Source organism: Brachypodium distachyon, chromosome 3 (assembly GCF_000005505.3).
Source record: "Brachypodium distachyon strain Bd21 chromosome 3, Brachypodium_distachyon_v3.0, whole genome shotgun sequence".
NCBI classification, from domain to species: domain Eukaryota; kingdom Viridiplantae; phylum Streptophyta; class Magnoliopsida; order Poales; family Poaceae; genus Brachypodium; species Brachypodium distachyon.
Genome location: NC_016133.3, coordinates 29,882,314 through 29,902,756, shown reverse-complemented (window position 1 = coordinate 29,902,756; position 20,443 = coordinate 29,882,314). Strand labels below are relative to the sequence as shown.

Here is a 20,443-nt window from a genome sequence, read left to right as displayed (position 1 = left end):
TGACCATGCCATTTTGTCCAATACCATCAGGTATATTGTCTAAGTACATATATACATAGCTCTCTACGAACACTTTTTTTTCATCCCAAATCAAACAGTTCTATTCATCTTCCTCTTATTATCCCCCACGCGCTCCTCTATGCTGACCCTAACAAATTCTAGAAAAAGTGAAGACAGGTACTGCTGTACACACTGAAATACATATATTTATAAACAATAATTGGTTTTAAATGGACAGAATGGCATCATTATAATTGGTTTTAAGTGGACAGGATGGCATCATTAGAGGTATAAAAAAGTTAAGAGTTAAAGTGTCATTTCTCCATGTCTAGTTTTTTTAATGACATATTCCAACAGGTGGAATAGGTGGAATAGAAAGTGTCATAGATACAATTAACCCTTTTAGATTTGGTGGCTGTTTTTTGCGTGCAGACAACAAGGGTAATAAAGCTTTGATTTTCTAATAACAAAAACAAGCAAAACACTCGTTTTTTTAGACACAAAACACTCGCATTGAACACACAAAACAACCAGATGCCAATACCGCGAGGTGCAAACTAAAACATCCACTGAGTTGCAAATGAAAGTTGGATTGACAATGGAATCTACCTTTCTGTTTGAATTTTATGCACCCCATGCACAGTTAATGTTACAAATGATATCGATGTCTTGGTCTGTCTATAATCCCAAAATGTACCGAGATCACCACAAAACACCAAACTGAACTGAACAGAACCAGAAAGCTACATACCATGACCGAAGTTAATGATGGAATTGCTTGCTCTCACTTCCACGTTAACAAAGAAAAATGGCAGCCAAACATGAACAGTTTAGCTCCAAAATTTGAGCACAGCAATTGAATAAACTGGCATCCCCCTTAAAGCAATAATCTGAACACAAAGGGAAATAGGTGGATGTCCCCCTCCACTTTAACATCATTTGAGACTATTGAGGTTGTTGCTGTGTCAACATGCAGGAGGACCACATCAACTTCCGCATTCTTCCTGCCAAACAAAAATGTTTGCACAACTGGACAACTGATAACATTGAATCGGACCTGCACAGTAAAACTCATAAGTAGTCTTTGGTGTTACTGAAACTGCTGTGAGCCTGTAATGACATCCGCAGGCTAGCCAAAATCTTTACATTTCTTCGACTTCCCAACAAATTTCATTCATATCAAACCAATGCAGGGAGACCTGTAAAAAAAGACAATTGTGGAACAGTTCATCAAGGCAGTGACGATAACATGTCATAATTTTTTTTTCTTACAAATCTCCACCTAGTCATACAAAACTGCCAATTTTGTTATGTGCAAGGACACTGTCAATCAAATTACTAGGCCAGGATTTTGCGAAAAACTTAAGTTTCGTTGAATTACCAGGACTGCAGATGCCCTAAGCCATCCAATGTGACGCCTATCCTATAACTTGTAGAAGCTTCAACTTAATAAAAATCATTATTATGGCAGCAAAGATGCAAGAAAGTTGAAATACCATGCAGAAGTCATCCCAACTGCATCTTTGACCAGCTTATATGAGATACAAAGATAGACGTGTGGTAACCCAGGGACTGGGAGTTATGAACCTTGATAGCAGGCAGGTGGCCACCATAATCAGAATACTCTGCTTGATAATATTAAGTAAATCGGGTGTTTTCTGGTAACCGCTCAATCACAATTCAGTTTTCTGCTATTGATCAACCCCTGGGGGTATTTACTTTAGATATGAAACTTTAAATAATTGCCAACATTTATCTCTTGAACTGTGAACTGTAGAGAAGGACAACTCCGACTGTTTTGAACAATGAAAACAGCTGATTCTCTTGACCATTTGGAATAGAAAACAATTTGTTTACAGAACTGGAACATAGATGAGAGGTAGGTGACTATGAAAAGTGAAAGCAAAAATGTTGCAGTTAAGCGTAAGAGGGATTCATGTTATTGTTTCTTTCTCGAAAGTGGTCTTGTAAAATATCATGATGGACTGTGTATGACAGGTTGGATCCAATTTTTCTTTAGCCAGTAGAATCAAATTTCTAAAATCTAATCAATATTCTTTCAAGCCATAGTTTTCATATACAATCGTTTAGTTATTTTTCTATACTTCTGTACGTTTATATAAAAACTGAAAATAGCAACACTCACAGTTACATTCAAAATGGAGCTTCAAGTGACTCATCCCACACATCACCACTTCCATTTGAAGCATCTTCACCGTCCTCTTCCATCGACAACCTAATATATTCCCTATGGGCGAACCGATCCCACTCTGTTAGAGTTGGATTTTCACGCTCCTGCAATTAAACATTATACAACTTTTAAACTAAATAATGACAGTGCATTCAATCACTTTATGGCAAGTAGCGACTACCTGGCGAATCAGGAATGGATCACGAGTTTCAAATGCCATAAATTTATTGAGATTGAATAGGATATTGAATATATTTCCTGAAAGTTTACACCGCTTTAAGTCCCGCAGTGTAAAATAGGTCTCATTCTGCAGAAAGGAAAAGCTTTATGACACTTATATTAAGGGCATGTTTAGAATAAAGGAATATTTCAAGGAACAATGCATTTCCTCCACATTGCCTTTGTATTCTAGTGTTCCAAACAGGGGTAAAATGATCACAATTATATCCAATAGGATACCTCTGGTCCAATCATATCAATCATTTGGCATAGTATGTCCTCAAACAGCACAGGTTCCTGTCCCATGCACTCCATACGATGCAACTGCTCCTCATAGAAAAACTGCATTTCATTGGTAGTTAAAATACCATTGCCATCAAGATCAATGCACTTAAACCTGTAAAAATTATTTCACATGTTTCAATAAATAGAGAGAAGTATTTTATCACATAGTACAATATGAGTTCTACAGATGCTATAACATACATAGAATAAGCACGTGTAGCCCACAACATAAATATAAGCAACCACCATCATGTTGGGAAATTCTAAGCAACATTCGACTAAAATTATTAAACCTCAAAAGAATAATTTCCCTCCAAAAAACAATCATTCGGACTTGGGAGTTCACTAGTCCAGCATCAATGTTAAAGATGAAACATGACAAGCAAGGACCACAACATCTTTTGAATACACACTCAAAGAATGATGTTGCTTTCTTATTAAAGCAGCCCTAAGATAAAGAAAAGTACAAATAATATAGAACACAATTAGCCAGACAAGGCGAACACAAATTACCAGTACTCAAGGCTAGGCTCAGATGATTTATCAGTGCAAATAATATAGAACACAATTAGCCAGACAAGGCTAACACAAATTACCAGTACTCAAGGCTAGGCTCAGATGATTTATCTTCTTCTGACAAAATAAAGTAAACAAAATCTTCATAACCCATCTTTCCTTCTGTCATGCTTGTGAACTTCCTTGGGACCTGAGTAATAGTAGAATACCAATATAATATACAAAATCTAACACTTAGGCAAGCTCGTATCTTAGTTCTCAACATAAACTAGGAACAGACTCACCTGTGAAAAGACTCTATCAACTATTCTGTAGGTCAAGGAATGATTTCCATATTTGATGAGGTTCTCTTTATCAATCAAAAAATCATGATCTGAGTCCAGCTCCCAAAATTTGCAGTACATCACATAAAAATGCTCATATGAGAAGTATCTGCATCAGATATGACAAACTTAGTTACTCATGCAAAAAAAAGAAGCCATCTATATTCTCAAATAAAGTTTGATTGCACCATAGATTCATGTAAGCCATCATGAGCCCATGATACAGGAACTAAGCAAGATCAGAAACACATAAGGAGTTAAAACATAATAGATAGTAATGACATAATGGAAACCACCATCTGCCGAGAGATCTTGGGCAATACATGCAAAAATGGCCATCGAGGGAATACATTAATTACCTCAACACTTTGTTAATATCCTCTTCCTCATCGAGTTGCTGCATTGCAGCTACTAAATTCCCACGTTTTAGCTCTCTAAGGGTAAGATGGCCATTTCCAGATCTATTTATGGAGTAAAAGATTCTGTATATCACAGTCTCCGCTGAAAAATACATTCAAATATGATTAACCAATGAATGAGATGCAGCAAATTACCAGAAATAGTTCATAATATCCGATCGTCATCGCAGAATCATTAAGTATGTTGTTTTTAGAACAAAGAGAATGTTCTCGCTGGGATCATCGTTCTCATTAAAAGATTGACAACAGAGTCTGACTGGGACAGTCAAATTTCCTTTGAAATATCAGCATATAGAGCAGAGGATGATAAGCCACTTATGAGTTCTTAAAACAGAACCAGAAAGATTGTTTATCTTTTAGGTGGTAATACAAAGAGTTTCCAACTGACAGGTTTGTTGCAAAACAGATTAGAATTCATATAATCAAACATGGCATATCTTTGTATAGCAAATCACTCAGTTTTAACTTCATAATAATGAAGTGTAAAGGTACCAATCTAAAACCAGTTGAATGATCCCTATTATTACCTTTGGGGCCCAATTTGATTCTCATCGTCCATGTAAACAGAACAATGAAGGAATCGGTGCCTTATTTTTGACATGTTAGACCACATTAATAAAATTCTCTGACACAATTGCAAATAAATGGAGAAGGACGTCCGAAAAGGTTGCATGAAAAACATGAGAAGAATTTGGAAGAAGAAAAATCTATGTTAGGGATCATTTCGTTTCATCATATATCAAGCTACAGGTAGCATTGTTTTTAAAAAGCAAACTAGCAAAGATGATTTAAAATGCATGTCTGAATCTGATGCGCATAAAGATACAGAGAATACTGGTCTTGGAGCTAATTATGTTCACTTGGATATAAGAAATTACCATATCTGTCCTGAAATTCAGGAGTGCCTTGTAGGAACTCTAAGCCTGGGTGAGTTGCCAGGAGCTCTTTTAGGACAGGCTTAAAATCCTCCTATAAAAATTATGGAGAATTAGTGTTCCCAGCAAAGAGAACAAACAGTACATATAGAATCATCATCTTGTCCCTCTAGAGGCATATTATGTGTCTCCAGTACCGTGAACAAACAGAGGAATGAAATGCTGACCTGAGTGAGATAATTGTAACCCGGTTGTCTTAATACTTCAAATATCTGGCTAGCTGTATCCATTGTAATCTTATTGTCATTAATCCAGTAATCAACAAATGCATCCCTGAGTTTAAAGAGGTGCAACTTTTCATTATCTAGAGAAACTGAGAAGGCATTTAACATACTCCATAACAAAATTAACATTGACATCAAAACAGTATCGCAAAAAGCAACTACAACCAATTAACAAATGCCATATTCCAACATTTGAAATACCCATTAAACACCCAGTATGTTGTACTCCCTCTGATCCTAAATTCTTGACTCAAATTTGCCCAAATATGGATGTATCTATTCTTAAAAAGCGTCTAGATACATGTAATATTTTGACAGCAATTTAGGATCGGAGGGAGTATTATACTAAATTTTATTATCATTGGTAAGGACTATGATAAATGAGGCCTGACATCCTGATCCAGAAAATGGTGCCTAAGCATACAATATAAATGTTAAAGAACCAGTGGATGACCGCATGAAACAGGGTAACAAAAACTGGATTAGCAAGGTCCACAGCAGCTGAAGCTGAAAAGAACTCAATTTTACTGGCTTAGCAGGCCAGCCCACCCCCAGTTCCTTCATACGAGAAAAGGTTCCCCCCTTCCCATGGCCTCTGCTGTGGCCACTCCATGTTTCGCCGTCAACAAAGCTCACATGGCCCTACGCATCTATTCCCTCCCACAACCAACTCTCTGCAGAAGTTTAAGCCCAACAAAATGGGCCTGGACAAGGTATCGTGCCTCACCCTGTGCATAACCAAACCGTAACCGAGAAACCGAACCGAAAAACAGAAAACCGAACCGGAAATTTTTCGGTGTACAGTTCCAGTTAACAAAACAGCTAACTGTATAGGATTCGGTTAGAAACCGATGGATTTCGGTTAAACCGAAACTAACCGAAAGATATATTTTAATATTTATTTTTATTTATATGTTTCTACTCTGCTCCTTTACTTTGATACAGACGATGCATTTTGGGCATCAGCATTTCAGCCTACTAAAGATGAAGGAACAAAGGGGAGCCACCTCTATATTTATAGACTTGTAGAACTTTGATTCTCTCTGGACAACCGAGGTGGTACTAAACTCCCTGAACTACTGAACGCTTGTTCCTGCTTGTGCTATGCGTTGCTTGGGCCTTGGACAGTTGGGCTGAAAGCTGGATTGTTTTGGGCCTCTGCAGGCTTCACACCAGCGGCTCGACAGCAGCCACAGGAGATGGTCCGATAGATACACCTCAGGAAGCTGTACATTTTCTCGACTAGCAACACGTGACAGCGATACAGTACAGAAAATTGCAACTCCATAATTTTTTGGGGTGAACCATGCGTATAAAAATTTATGTGTCGCTCAAAACTTAGTGTCAACTTTGGTTAATTTGGTTATAACCGAAACCGAACCAAAAGTTGGTTATAACTGAAACCGAACCATATTTTTATACATAACCATATTAACCGAAGTATACAAACCGTATTAGCCAAAAACCATATGAACCAAACCGAACCGAAAACCGAACGCACACCCTGATCGTGCCTATAGTTTGTACGATCGCTACCACAGCACAGGCATATCCCAATTCTGGAGGGCTTCACTTTCCACTACCCAGGGAAAGTAACATTGGTTTCTCTATGAGCCAGTTTCTCAATATCTGATTTTTCAGAACTTGAAAGAAGAACTGCTATAACTTGTAAGAAAGTGCTTGTTAACATTCAATATTGAACTCATGTTCAACTAATATGTTGACTATGGCTGATAAGTTCATGTGCTAACAAGCTACTGAAGAATTAGCCATACCCTCACAATATGATGGAACAACCAAGATTCCCAATATTTGAACATGCATTAATGTAGACCTTGGGGTTCAGATATTGAATGAACAGCAAACCTTGTTACAGTTCCAGAGCATGCAACGTCGATCTTCTTGAAAAGAACCCCAGAGAGGAATGATGGTAACTTGCATATGTCTTTTAGGACCGTTCTGAATTCTGATATGGACAAACGATATTCAAACTTAAGAATGCATTTAAATGTGGTAACAAAGAAATGATCCGCGTTAAAAAAATTCACCTTGAAGCTGGAGTCCCTCCCCGGCAAAAAAGAGGTGATCTAGTCTAGACAAGCACTGCTCCCGCAAATCTTTTGGTGGAGGCCGCCCATTTTTGAAGTAAAACTGAAAACATATTGAATACAAGAACTAAGTCTAACGAGAAAGATGCTTAAACAATTATAGTAGAAATAAACACTATGATAACAACAGAATGCACAGATGAAAAGCACCTGAGGTATAACCTCTCTCACAGGTTCACTAACTAATTTTAGTGGAGATCCCAAGGATGATGGTCCAGCTCCAGATGCTCGTCGCATAACACGAGGAGAGCCAGCGGTGCTCCTAGGTGAAAGCGGAGGAGCACTGCCAGCAGGGAACATCGACGGCAAAGAACTACTTGAAGCAGCATTTGTGCTAGCAGAGCTCCCAGAAGCATTCAGTGTGGCACCGGTTTTTGCATCTTCAATCAAACACTTCACCTAGCAGCCAAGAAAACTAAATATTGTGAGGAATTATATATCCCACTGAAGCATGTTATAGAAACAAATTTATTGCTTTTTCACAACAACAGTCTACTTTACAAAACAATGGCATATTGGTATATGAGACCCCATAGAATCAGTCAATCTGATAAGGAAAGAAACAGAACTTCAACCACTGAAAAAGAGGAAAATAAGGTTCACAAAACATCATGTTGTCACTTCCCCCTTCAACAGATATCTGAGAATATCAAACGCAGGCTATTGCACGTCAGATAGAAGGTAACCTCAGTAGCTATTCGTTTATAGTTGTGACTTTACCAGCATTGGATATTAGGTATGTAAAAATACAAAGTAACCTATAGCCAGGAATCAGACGTGTTTTCATGATTCCATGCACAGTTGTACATTTGATACATCGATAGGGATGGGCATAAAGACAGAACCAAAACCGAACTAACCAAAGGTTAGTAATTCAGCCAGCATATGTAGAATACCAAATTTATCTCCAAAAATTCAGTTGTTTCTACGGCAATACTTGAAAAAACTGAATTATGCAAAACAGAAAAATATAGAGCTGCCAACAACCTGGGCCTAAGCCCATCGTTTTTCTGAGGCCCAGCAGGGGATGCAGGCTACACATCAGCACCATGCACTAATCTTGTTTCCAACTCAAAAATCTGGATGCCCTGCAGCAATAAAGCAGCAGCAACATCACACTTGATCTGGCTATATCCAATCTACAGCAGCCAGAAAGCTCCACCCAGGCCTCTCCTTTCTCCTCCCAATCTAGCCAAAGCCTTCCCCTCTGGTCAGCCATTCTCAAGCCTTGCGCTGCCGCTGGGAGATTTCATTGCCACTGCCATTATTATCGCCATCAACATCAGGTCCATGCCCCAACTGACACCACGGCCTTTTTGCCAAGCACCCTTACTGTCTTCAGATGACTGGCAAGCCAAGACGACGAAGGATTTTTTTTCTTCTTCTTTGTTCGTCCCTCTCTCCCAATTTGTGTTGCAGCAGCTTGATTGTATCCAGTTTAACCGAAATCGATTTGTTGGCTAACTGGATTTTCCATTTGTCAAATTTTTATGACTATTTTGGCTGTCATATCTGACAAGCCGGACTTCTGAAAAAAAATACAGAAAACAATTTTTTTGTTTTAAACCAAAAGCCCACCCCTTTATATCGATTACTCATTTTAGGATTTAACCACTATGCTATATTGGTTGGGAGATTTAGCTAGCCACTTTAGACTTACAAAAAGAATTGTTGAACCACTCCATGTTGTCAACTCAAGACAATATGTATACTAGCTAAATGTCCGTGCTTTGCTACAAAATTAATAATTTGTATTATGCATGAGTTGTTTAAATATGTGTCGCTCACATTTTAAAAAAAATCTGATAAATAAGAATTATGTCAAAATATTATTATTTTAAAAAAAATTATCTTGGAAGTCATGAAAACCAATCAAGCATAGTCAAAGATCGTGATAAGTATAGAATGAGTGGCAATTAGATGATTCTGCAGCCATTAAGGGGTTGTCTTGTTGGAGTGAACTCACGACCACCAACTCAGATCTTTATAAGTGTAAAGATGTACCGATACAAATAAACAATTATTGAAGATTAGAACAAACATCAACATGTGTTACAAACACTTAAGAGAGCTATTTCTAGCATATACTATTTGTAATACGGAGCAAGATTAGATTTGAAACATGCACTTGGGTACTAAAGAACTTCAAACAAATAATCAAAAACGAAAAATTTAACATAGACCCAGTATATGCATAACACTACACAGTTATCACAGAAGGCCTAGGAGCGCCAGGATGCCTAGGTTCCTGCATCGGTGCTAATTCGACCTTAGCTTAGTGCGACTATCAGCACAATAGCAGAAATATAACACATAAAAGCTGGAGAGTGAGGCATTATCCACCTCCTCTAGCAGCAGAATTCAGCACCAATAGCAGCAAAGCAGAGAGCACCGGAGCTACCAAGAGAGGTGAGCAACAAAGAAGATCATGGAGAGGAAAGTGCAGACAAGAAAGCTGAGGGTGAGAAGAGTATTTGCAAAGCGAAAGCACATGCGGACTGGAGAAGGTCATGGCAGAAATGGAGTCCCTCTCTCTCCTGGATCGCTGCCATTCAAGGCGAGCATCAATGTCATCTGCTGCTGGATTTCATGAGACCTTGGTAACAAAACTCCAGATAACATGTACAGTACATGATACTATCAACAGAGGTTTTCTTTTAAAAGTTTTATGCATCTACTAAATCAGTAAAAACATTTGGCCAGCAAAGTACACATCCCCTAAACAACCTTATAGCCAATTTCTATCTGCAACTGGACATCCTTAATTTTTTTTAGCATAACAACCTAAAACTTGCAGCCCTGGAAATGCTATAAATACGAAACTAGTGGCGCACTAGGGCCACTTGAGCTATAGTGCTGCATTATATGCGCTGATTATGCATAGCTTCAGCCGTCAAAGAGAGCTGAAAAGATATGCACATCAAATAACAGTTCAGCCCCCTCACTTGAAGCTATGGAGCATCACATATCATCAAAGGTGTACTCAAAACAGATTGCAAACGAGAGCATCAAATTGTGCTGACACGTTTGGACAAATGTTAGCACACTTTATTATCCAGATCCTTGATGCGTGCATATCATTGCATAAAGAATCCCAAATGTGCAGAATTTCAGAATATAAGTCCAATCAAATTACATAACAGTCCTTCCCTTAATGTTCATATTACTTGCCAAAAACAAATATCGATGCACGAACATGACAGTGTAAAGTAGCCTAAAGAGACAGAAGCTGAAAGTTTAAGCTAGTTTTCTAGCACAGTATACCACTGCAAAAACTGAACTCAACGAAAACTAATGATTTTCACCTTAAGTACACATACTGGGCTCATGAAATGACACAAATCGTTGTATCATAAAAGCTAGCTTTGGTAGCACTACTCAAATATTGGTAAATCATCACTGCCTTACTCTCCTAAAATCCAAGATCCTGCTAAACGATGCAACATTCAGCTATATCATAGCAACATTTCATTCTCTTGAGTACAACAATAAAGTCGATACAGAAGGCACAAGCTCATCCCAGAATAAAGCACATCAGTTAGAAAAATAAAATTAGCTCAGACAGTATGATTCCTAATGCAGAAACTAAGCAGGCCACACAAAGAGGCTAGGTATATATTTCCGCAAAATTGCTACAATCACAGTCTCCCACGGGACCTTAATTTTCGATGTACCAAACTGCATCACACTATATACTAAGCACAAGCTCGCAACTGTGATACAAAAGCGAAAATTTACTACAAGCAGAGTCTCCCACGGGACCTTAAATTTTGATGCAGCAAACTGCATCACATTGTATGCTGAGCACAAGCTCACAACTGCGATACAAAAAAAAATCTACCATACAGACGCACTGAAGCACAAAGGGCAACCAAGGCGAGCATTCCAACTACATTTTTCACGAGTTCCAGTACGAGATCACACTTAACCTGGCAAAATCTATGCACGAACCCCGCCAATCTAAGAGCAAATCCAAAGGAAAATACGAGGGAAAAAGCACGCGCAAGAGGCTATACCAGCTTGGACGACTCGGGCAGCACGAGCCACTGCGTGTAGAGCGCCTCGGCTATGCTCGAGTTCTCCCGGAGCGCGCCCGGCGCGAGCTCCGGCAGCTGCAGCAGCTCCGGGTCCAACGCCGCCGCGTCCCTCCTCGCCGGCTCCACCTCCATGCGTTCAAGACCCCAGTGCCCTTCTCATGCACCAAGCGAGGATCCGAACCCTAGATCTGCCCCCCGCGCGCGTCCAGAAGCTGGAGCACGAGGCGGTGAGGCGCGAGGGGAGTGGCGAACCGGAGCTCGACGGGATCGGCGTCGGGCGACGGAGTAGGATCGGGGGTCGTCGGCGTCTAGATCTGAGGCGTGCTGCGGGTGGAGGCGAAACCCTAGGCCGGGACAGCGAGAGACAGCGGAGGAGATGGGGAGAGAGCGGAAGATGGTGGTGGTGCTGGGCTGCTAGGCTAGCTAATGGTGGGCGTCGATATAACAGCGGAGGGGAAAATGAAATCGACTTTCGGGTGCCACTTTTCGGTTTGGTTTGGCTAAATGGAATCCGCCGATGTGGCTGAAAAACCCCGTGGATCTCCTCGGTTTTGTGCTTCCAGTTCTATTTCCACCGAGATATATGAATGGATATTCTTATCATCACAAATTTAATCATATTTATAGCACCGATTATTAAGTATCGTGAAACTAATGAACTGTGCAATAAAGCGAGGTGGATTATGGATTTAAGATGAAAATTACTTTAGCGGACACTTGTGTGAGTTTTTTACAGGACAATACAGTTGGCGGAGCAACGCGTACGCAACGTCGTGGTCAGTTCCAACTATACGGTTTCCCTACCCAAACGAGTTCATGGTTTTCTTCCCAAACTAAGTGAGCGTCTAATTTTCCTCCCGAGCAAGCTCATGGTTTTTCTCCCCAAACACCTCCGGAGCGAGCTTAGAGCCCAGCCTATCGGGCCTTCTTGGGTTTTCCTCTTTTCCCTTTCTTCCATTCTTCTAGAGGGGAAAGCCTGAAATTTCCCTACCAAAATTATAGCGACAAGCTTTAAGTTTTCTAAATTTGAGATGACATTCAATTTTATTTTATTTTTAAGAAGAATAAATTTCAACAAATGCTGACGAAGTTCCAAACTTTTGGGGACAAACTTTCAAAATTTGGGGATGGACTTCAATTTTTTTTGGATAAACTTTTAATTTTTTCCGTTGAAACTTTCGATTATTTTATATATTTAGACTGATAATTATTCTTTTAAACCCATGCATCCTTTAGTTGCAATTGTATTTTTTCAATCATACCTAATTGCAGCATGATAAATCACATTTTCAAGTGTGCCATGGAACATGGAATAAAGCTAAAATAAAGAACCTTTGTTGCCCACAAATATCCAAGAAAAAATAGTTGTTGATGTTGGTGTTAGACAAGGGAAGATAATAGTTGTATCACTAAGAGTACATGGAGTGTTCATGCAACAATTGACTGAGCTTAAAAAATGTGAACTGAAAAAGAATTTCTTATTGGTCATATTTAGAAGGTTTGTTGGAAAAGGTGTTATATAAATCAAATGAGATAAATCATGAGAATCCTATATTTCAGATTGGTTGTTGCCTTAAGCATGGGATTAACTGGCTTTTATGATGTCTTATGTGTGAAATGTGTTGCTTTATGCGTGGGATTGCTTGGCTCTAGTGGTTCAAATAGAGAAAATAATTATGTTTTCTGTGTGTGTGAGAGAGAGATAGAAGTAAAAATAAATAAATAAATAATGTGCTAAGCAAGGTAGCTAGTTGCATGAACCTTGATGCCACAAAACCAATAGGAAGAGAATACTTTACACCACTAAGCACCTTAGATGGACAAAAATATATTTAGTGTGGAACTCGATATATGCCCCCCCCCCCTCAGCTTCTCCCAAAACCTGTCGCTCACCCCAGCTTCTCCCATAAGCCGAGCACTATAGAAGACAAATGACGACCTATATGATCCATTGGTTGGGACAACCGCACCACAGCATAATCAAAACCAGCAATTTTCGTATAGAAACACCGCTAAAATGACAATGACTTTGACACAATATATTATATGTGGATCTCGATATATATATGATTCAGCGGCTGGCACGGCTGCATCATGGTATAAACAAATCCAACATTTTTCGTATAGAAAAAAACACGGTTAAAATGGTAGTATAACGGATATGCATTACATTAAAGGAATTTATATTGAGCGAACGCTCACTCTTTAATCTCGAGCGAATGATCAACTGGTCATCTGATTGAGAAGACGGTGCCTGAGATCACGACATGTGTCTTTTGGGGTGACAACTTTAGTTCTGTAGATTGGCAACTTTGGTCTGTGCATCCAACTTTACCTCTTCGTGCCAGAAGACTAAGAAGCATACGCTTAATTCCGTGAAATGGTAACTTTAGTTCAGCGGAGGTGGCAACTTTAGACTGTGATGGTGACAATTCTAGTTTTGTGCTGATAACAATTTTGTCCGTCGCGCCGGAAGATCAGGTACGAATTCTAACGAGAGAGAATAAAAAGAAGAGGATGAAAGTGCAGATTATAAATGGGGTGATTCATCAAAGAGAATCTACACCCGCTAGCTATGCCGCTACGGAGTAACGAAAAGCAGAAACTTCACGACTAATCTTGCAGTCTTCACGACTAACGACACTATAAAGCATCGGGACGGCATCCAGGCCTTCATTCACCATCCAACCAAACTTCCTCTGCCCGCCCAAGAAAGCCGAGAACAGCGCGTGCCGCAGCCATGGAGGTGTCCCGCCGCCTCTTCCACAGCCCGCAGCCGCAGCCGTACCGCGGCCTCGCCGAGCTCCGCATCGAGGCCGACCAGTCGCCTGTCGCCTTCTCCGACCCCTTCGCCGCCGGCCGCAAGCGCCGCTGCCTCTTCCCCGCCACCTTCTCCCCGCGCAAGAAGATGCTGCTCGAGCTTCCCCCCTTCTCCTCCGCGCTCGCGCCTTCCACGGGGCTTGCCGCCACCGTTTCCTCCTCGGCGCTGTCGCCTTACAGCGGGAGCAACGGGAGCTTCGCGTTCCGCGCTTTCCCGGGGCAACCCGCGGCGGGCCCCACCCGCAGCCGCGCCCTGGCGTTCTTGACTTCGACGGAGCAGCCGCTGACGCCCATGGGATCCACCGCCAGCGGAGGGTTTGGGGTCTTGGCTTCTCGGCGATCATTGTCCGCCGGCCCCGGGCGCTCCAACGGAACCGGCGCCTTGGCGTTCTTGCCTTCCCCGACGCCGGCCCGCACGGGTTCCAGCGGCAAAAACTGCGGGGAATTGGCGTTCTTGGCTTCTCTGAATCCGGCGTTCGGGTGCACAGGTTCTTCAGCGTCCGCCGCGGCAGCCAAGGAGTTGCCTCCCGCGGGCCCTGGGATTAGCGGCGGTGGCGGTCTCGCCGTCTCGCCGCCATTGGCCTTTCCGGTGCGCAATTCCGAGGGGAGCACTCTCTGGTCACGGCGCCGAGGGAACAAGCGGCCGTGGGAAGAGCAGCTGCAGATCACCCTGCCGTTGAAGAAGGTCGCCAAGACGGAGGCGTCCGCCACCGGCGATTCTAGACGTCGCGCCTCCGTACCCGTGTCGGCGTGCTGCACGTTCGTCAATTCGCCGGCAAAGGACGCGAGCAAGCAGGTATCATGACGCTTCCCCCCTCCCTGTCCGATCCAATGTTCCGCAGCGTCGGTCGAGTTCTTTCTTGGTTATTTCCTCGTCCTTTGCTACTAGTAATTTACCATTTTTCGTCCCTGAATCTCTGATACGATTCTGCCGGTGTCGATCGCTATAGGAAACCAAAAACAACACCATCGCCGTTAAGGACGCATCCCGCTTCTCGTCGCCGTTCAAGTTGCCGGGCGGGACGTGCTGCGCCTTTGTCACATCGCCGATGAGGCCGTCTGCGGTGGAGCAGGCGATCGGGCAGGTAATTGATTAAGCCTTTTCCGCCTTTCCCCTGTTCCTCCGTTCCTCGCTGTCCTGGTCTATCCTCTGCAGTCCTATCACTTGAACCATTCGAAATTTACAGGATTTGCTTCACCATGAACACTTTGTTCAGCTACCAAAAATCACTTGAGAATTCTTTTTGAAGGTGAAAGACTGTAGACAAAAATGCCTACAGTCCTGTTGAGTTACTGTTGAGTCACTTTGATCACTTGAGAATTCAACAAAACGTGATAATTTCATCTTGAGTTACTGGTTACTGTTGCTCGTTTATTCAGCTTCTTTCTACTCCATTTTGGTCATTCAATCGTCTTAACAGAACCCCACACTCGTACAGGAGCGGGACGCGCAGATGTCCGGCGCGGGCGGAGATGGCCGCAGCTCGCCGGCGGCGTGCCCAGGCGCCGAGATGGTGGTGCGCGTGACCTGCTCGTGCGGTGCCCATAAGGAGTTCTGCTTCGACCACCGCCACTAACAAGCTTGGTCGTCCACCACCGCCGTCGATTACTTTCAGCAATGGTTGGATCGCCCCTCAGGCCCGGGGAAAGTTTTCTGCACTGTGTTTCCCTCGAACTCCAGAAATCTGACCTGAGTTTAGGAGAACGGTAAATTGCATTGTGCTCATTAGAAGATAGGACGGTTAACTGCATTGGGTTTATGAGAACTGTGTGCTTGCCATGAGAGCTGTAGCAAGTGCTCCCTCCGTCCGGCTATACAGGCGTGCATCGTTTTCACCGGTATCAAGGAAAGCAGCTACTTTTTTATTGATTGGACCACTTTTGCATGCACGTCTTTTTGATTGTATGGTTTTACTATGAGTCTGATATTTGTAGACTACTAGTAAAATGAATCACTCCTGACGCCTCATAACTGAAAGTGTCAAATACGCTTGTGTTTCTTCTTCCGAACATATGTTGTTCCTTTGTTTCTGATACCTTCATTAAATTGTTTTTCTCCACCTTGACTGTCTCCTTTTTGTATGTTTGCTGGTGCATGGGTGTCTGGTTTCGTCTAAACTATCAGTAAATGACCACCATTTGAATTATTTTTTTACTTTATGGTTTGCGTTGAACCCCGGGATGGAGATATAAAGGTCCAAAGATCGATGGAAAGCAATGTTTTATCCAAAAGAAAAATTGTAATTAAGGTCGTTGGTATATTTTTATGAACTTAACAATTTTGAAGAAGTTTGACTTAGAACAAAATTAAATCATCTTATACTCAATATTTCAAAATGGGAATGGAGGATTGGAGGTACTTCCTCCGTCCCGATTTTCTCTTACATATATCTAGACGCTTTTCACACGTAGTAGATACGTCCGACAAATTTGAGTCACTTATTAGAGTGGGTCTTTTAAATACTGACGACTTTAGATTTTCTTCATTGATCACAGTTTTTCCTCATTTCTTAGGCAAATGCCCGGCGCATCATCTGGTCAACTAAAAACCGCGTAAAAAACAAAGACGAAAGCCAGAACGAGTGTCGTTCCCTGCGCAACTACTGCGAAGAACCCAAAACAATTCCCCGTCCGTCGTCCACGCGGCTCGCCGGCCTTTTCTCCCACAGGCCACACCGCCCTCCTCGATTCCTCCCGGCGTGGCGAGCGCCCGCGACGAGGGCAGCGATGAATCCCTTCGCGAAGAAGCCGACGCCGCGAGGTACGTCTCCTCGCCCCGTCCGTCCCCGTCCTCTCCGATCAAAATTCGACCGAATTCGGCCTCGGCTCCCGCCCGCGGCCCCTATCCCCAATTCGTGTTTCGCGCGCGGGCGTTGCGGAGTTCCAGTTCCGATCGATCGGATTGCTTCGGGGAGGATTCTAGGGTTCCGTGCGCCGCTAGCTAGCTCTACTATTGTAGTACTACCCTGAGGTCTGATTTGAGTTTTGGCTCTGTGCAGAGGCGATCAGGAACAGCAAGCGCGAGCTGACGAATGCTACAAGAGGTGATTGGTTCCGTCCCTGTACACTTACCACCAACAGGAGAACTGATTATTCTAGTGCTAATTATTAGGTTGAAGTGTACCAAGTTACATGTGCTAGCTATTGTAGTCTGCATCTAATGCTAGATGAATGAAAAGCTGGTTTCGTTGCATTCGATTTTTTTATTACCAACAATTCGAGCTGATTGTAGCCTCCATGTTGGCTTATCTTCTGGATTTAAGGTGAAATTGCTGTTATTTTGTGTAAATTGAATGCTAGTAAGGTTGCCAAACCAAATGCCCAAAACTTGATTTGGAATGAATGCGTTTATCTGAAGCCCTTGGCTGCTGTATGGTGTGGCCTGCCATGATATCTGTAGTTCCTTCCATTCTATCATAAATCCATTATATGAGTACACGCAAAGCTTTCGCTTGTTTGCTAAATAAAGGGTGTTGAATTTGAGGAGTTCAGGTTACATTGAATTGTAAAACACCGAGGGAAATGCTATCCTGCATCTAGCCCTAGAAACAACATGTTTAATAATTTGTTTTATGTCACTTATGACCTCTTTATTACTCCAACTGTATTCATTTCATTACTCCATTAGCATGTGACTTATGTGATTCAAATCATAATCATAAACAAGTACTTTTGAATAAGAATACAATGATATTAACTTCATGCCACATAAATTGTATATTAACGGAGTGATTCGGTCAAAGCCTTGGTCAAAGGAAACGAAATCTGTCTTATATTTTGGAACGGAGGTAGTATCGCTTTTCCCCAAGGTTCTGAAGTTATCTAATGCCTGAACTGTGTTATCTGCAGGTATTGAGAGGGACATTGGGACATTACAGCTAGAGGTATGCATTTTGATCCCCTGTATTGAAATTATTTATCTAGCAAGTTGTTAAAGCCTGTTCCGTGCGGTTCTTGGAATATGTGACACTCCATATGATAATTGACAAGCACACTTTCTGTTTTGTCTGTGCTCCGCAGTTTCACTATCCTAGTTGTTAGATGCAGTTGAATAAGCAGCAGCCACAGCTTTACCTTTTTTTTTCCAATTAACAGGAAAAGAGGCTAGTTACAGAAATCAAAAGGACTGCAAGAACTGGCAATGAGGTTTCATTTATTCTATTTCAGCTGCACACACTTTGTTCTTCCTTTTGACCATTCTTTTTGCACTAATTTTGCTCTAAATCATACAGTATAGTTCTCCTGACGCCCTTCTATTTGGCAGGCAGCAACAAAAATTCTGGCCCGTCAACTTATCAGGTTAAGACAGCAAATTTCTACTTTACAAGGTAGCCGGGCTCAGATTCGTGGCATCACGACACATACACAGGTGAATATTTTCCAGGTATTGCTTCTTCCACAGACAGTGGGGGTTAGTTTTCTGATTTTGGTGCCACACTCTGTCCTCAGGCAATGCATGCCAACACTTCAGTGGCTGCTGGCATGCAAAGTGCGAGCAAAGCAATGGGAGCTATGAACAAGGTAATATCACACTTAACTTATGTGTATGAGGCAGATTGGATGTTTAAATTTTTAAATCAAGTGTGCGCTTTACACAAGGATATCTTTCAGACATCTATTACAGTAGTAACTTCTTCTATCTGTTTAAAGTTTGAACTGGGCTGTAGAATATAATTTTTTAAGTATCAAAACTCATATGTTCTACTAAGGGTGTACTTCTAAATTTTGTTTTATTTGTATTGCAGCAAATGGATCCTGCCAAGCAGATGAAAGTAATGCAAGAATTCCAAAAACAGTCAGCACAAATGGATATGACGGTATGCAACTTACGGCCAGTACTTCATAGATTGTTTCTTCCAGTAAGACAAGATTTACATTGTTTACCTGTGAAGTCTACATGCATGTAATGGGTGGCTGTGTTAGAGTGTGATGAAGTGCATGTGCCTGTATACACTGACCGTCTTTATTCTTTGTGCAGAACGAGATGATGTCTGATTCCATTGACAATGTTTTAGACGATGACCAGGCCGAGGATGAGACTGAAGAGCTTGCTAACCAGGTTAATTTCCAATGTCTAAACCATAGTATGTCTTTGAAATACTTTTCCTACCATGTTTCTTTGTATATTAACTACGTCTCCTGTCAATGTCTCTTTTAGGTGCTTGATGAAATTGGCGTTGACATTGCCTCACAGGTAGTTGACGATGCTAACACAACCATTTGTTACCCTACAATTGTAACACAAATCTTATTTTAAATTTCTCTTATCCTGATTTTTTGCAGCTGTCCTCGGCTCCTAAAGGAAGAATTGCTGGAAAGAAGGTTCAGGCTGATGAGAGGTATGCAGGATCTTATATCGTCTAGTATTTTGATTTTTATACATCTCTTTGACCCTACCCCCGTTGTTCAGAAACCAAGATTAATGGTTTTTGCACTTCAAACTGCATGACTAAGGAACTTCACTATTTAGCTCCATTTTGACGTTCTTTTGCCATACACCAACAGTCCATAATCCTACAGAAAAAAATATTTAACTCAAGAGTTGTAATCGAATGTGTTTGTGCAACCAAATAAAAAAAATGAATATTTATTTTTTATTTTTAGTATAAGATGCTATTTGGTCTGCATCTCTCCGGAAGAATTAAACACAATTTGATGTAAGATCTTATTTGTTGGACCATTGCTGATACAAGCTGACATCTGACATATGAATTTATAACAACCAGTTATCTGACAATAGTCTTTGATCTATTTCAAGCCCAGTATACTTCTCTTGCTTGCTTGAATTTACAACTATACCGGATATAAGTTGCGATGTTAGCTGACACTGGTTAGCTTGTTTACAGTTCGGAGTTGGACGAACTCGAGAAGAGGCTGGCTGCTCTGAAAAATCCATAAAATGACACCTCTTTGCAACCCTCATGCCTCTTAGAGTCTGCCTACATTTCAAATTCTTGTTGAAAATCACAGTTTACATGTAAATATCGGATGGAGGATGGTTCAAGTGAAGTGAGAAGCAGCTGACAACGTCAGAGTTCTCTTAAGAAAGGGAGTCCTCTAAACACTTGATTGATTGGATGTTACTGCAGACTGCAGTTATCCTAGCAGGCATGGTGGCATCCATATTAGGCTAGTTACGGTGCATATGGTTGTGTAAAATAAAAATAAAAGAAAGGTTCTGTATAGTATCTCTTTGCTCATAAGTATGATGTGATTTTTGTTTCATGTCAATGTTTTTTCTCTGTTTTGAGATGTTTAAATGTTAAATGAGTACTCATGTTAAATATTCATTGTACCCCGATATTGTGTCAGATTCTAGGCCAGTGAGTTATTAGAGAGGCTAACACTATCCAAATTGAAAAATCA

General features: G+C 41.4%; 2 protein-coding genes across 6 annotated transcripts; one reads left to right on the top strand and one right to left on the bottom strand.

The window, feature by feature from the left end:
* Nucleotides 1–554: 554 nt before the first annotated feature.
* On the bottom strand, nucleotides 555–11,722 carry LOC100839320 (probable serine/threonine protein phosphatase 2A regulatory subunit B''delta). 3 transcript variants are annotated; one of them, XR_731568.3, is made up of 14 exons: nucleotides 11,237–11,722; nucleotides 7,371–7,619; nucleotides 7,161–7,263; nucleotides 6,979–7,078; nucleotides 5,056–5,161; nucleotides 4,832–4,922; nucleotides 3,894–4,035; nucleotides 3,496–3,643; nucleotides 3,292–3,401; nucleotides 2,651–2,807; nucleotides 2,373–2,498; nucleotides 2,147–2,295; nucleotides 1,382–1,625; nucleotides 555–1,199 (listed from the first exon to the last, which is right to left on the bottom strand). XR_731568.3 is itself a non-coding variant. In XM_010236517.3 (13 exons), the coding sequence occupies exons 1-12, from the start codon at nucleotides 11,387–11,389 to the stop codon at nucleotides 2,155–2,157; spliced, it is 1,614 nt and encodes a 537-aa protein (XP_010234819.1). In that variant the 5' UTR covers nucleotides 11,390–11,721; the 3' UTR covers nucleotides 555–1,199; nucleotides 2,147–2,154. The 3 variants fall into 3 exon arrangements, 2 of the variants coding, with proteins under 2 accessions (XP_010234819.1, XP_003574057.1); XM_010236517.3 differs by lacking the exon at nucleotides 1,382–1,625 and having other exon boundaries at nucleotides 7,383–7,619; nucleotides 11,237–11,721; XM_003574009.4 differs by lacking the exon at nucleotides 1,382–1,625 and having other exon boundaries at nucleotides 11,237–11,720.
* Nucleotides 11,723–13,947: 2,225 nt separating this feature from the next.
* Nucleotides 13,948–20,376, top strand: LOC100839014 (vacuolar protein sorting-associated protein 2 homolog 3). Of its 3 annotated transcripts, XM_003574008.4 has the most exons (11): nucleotides 16,643–16,838; nucleotides 17,077–17,121; nucleotides 17,927–17,961; nucleotides 18,173–18,223; nucleotides 18,342–18,446; nucleotides 18,527–18,598; nucleotides 18,823–18,894; nucleotides 19,056–19,136; nucleotides 19,236–19,271; nucleotides 19,361–19,416; nucleotides 19,924–20,376. In XM_003574008.4, the coding sequence occupies exons 1-11, from the start codon at nucleotides 16,805–16,807 to the stop codon at nucleotides 19,973–19,975; spliced, it is 639 nt and encodes a 212-aa protein (XP_003574056.1). In that variant the 5' UTR covers nucleotides 16,643–16,804; the 3' UTR covers nucleotides 19,976–20,376. The 3 variants fall into 3 exon arrangements, 1 of the variants encoding a protein (XP_003574056.1); XR_002964487.1 differs by lacking the exons at nucleotides 18,173–18,223; nucleotides 18,342–18,446; nucleotides 18,527–18,598; ... (3 more) ...; nucleotides 19,361–19,416; nucleotides 19,924–20,376 and adding exons at nucleotides 13,948–14,873; nucleotides 15,028–15,162 and having other exon boundaries at nucleotides 15,517–16,838; nucleotides 17,927–17,962; XR_002964486.1 differs by lacking the exons at nucleotides 18,173–18,223; nucleotides 18,342–18,446; nucleotides 18,527–18,598; ... (3 more) ...; nucleotides 19,361–19,416; nucleotides 19,924–20,376 and adding exons at nucleotides 13,948–14,873; nucleotides 15,028–15,162 and having other exon boundaries at nucleotides 15,499–16,838; nucleotides 17,927–17,962.
* Nucleotides 20,377–20,443: the final 67 nt, after the last annotated feature.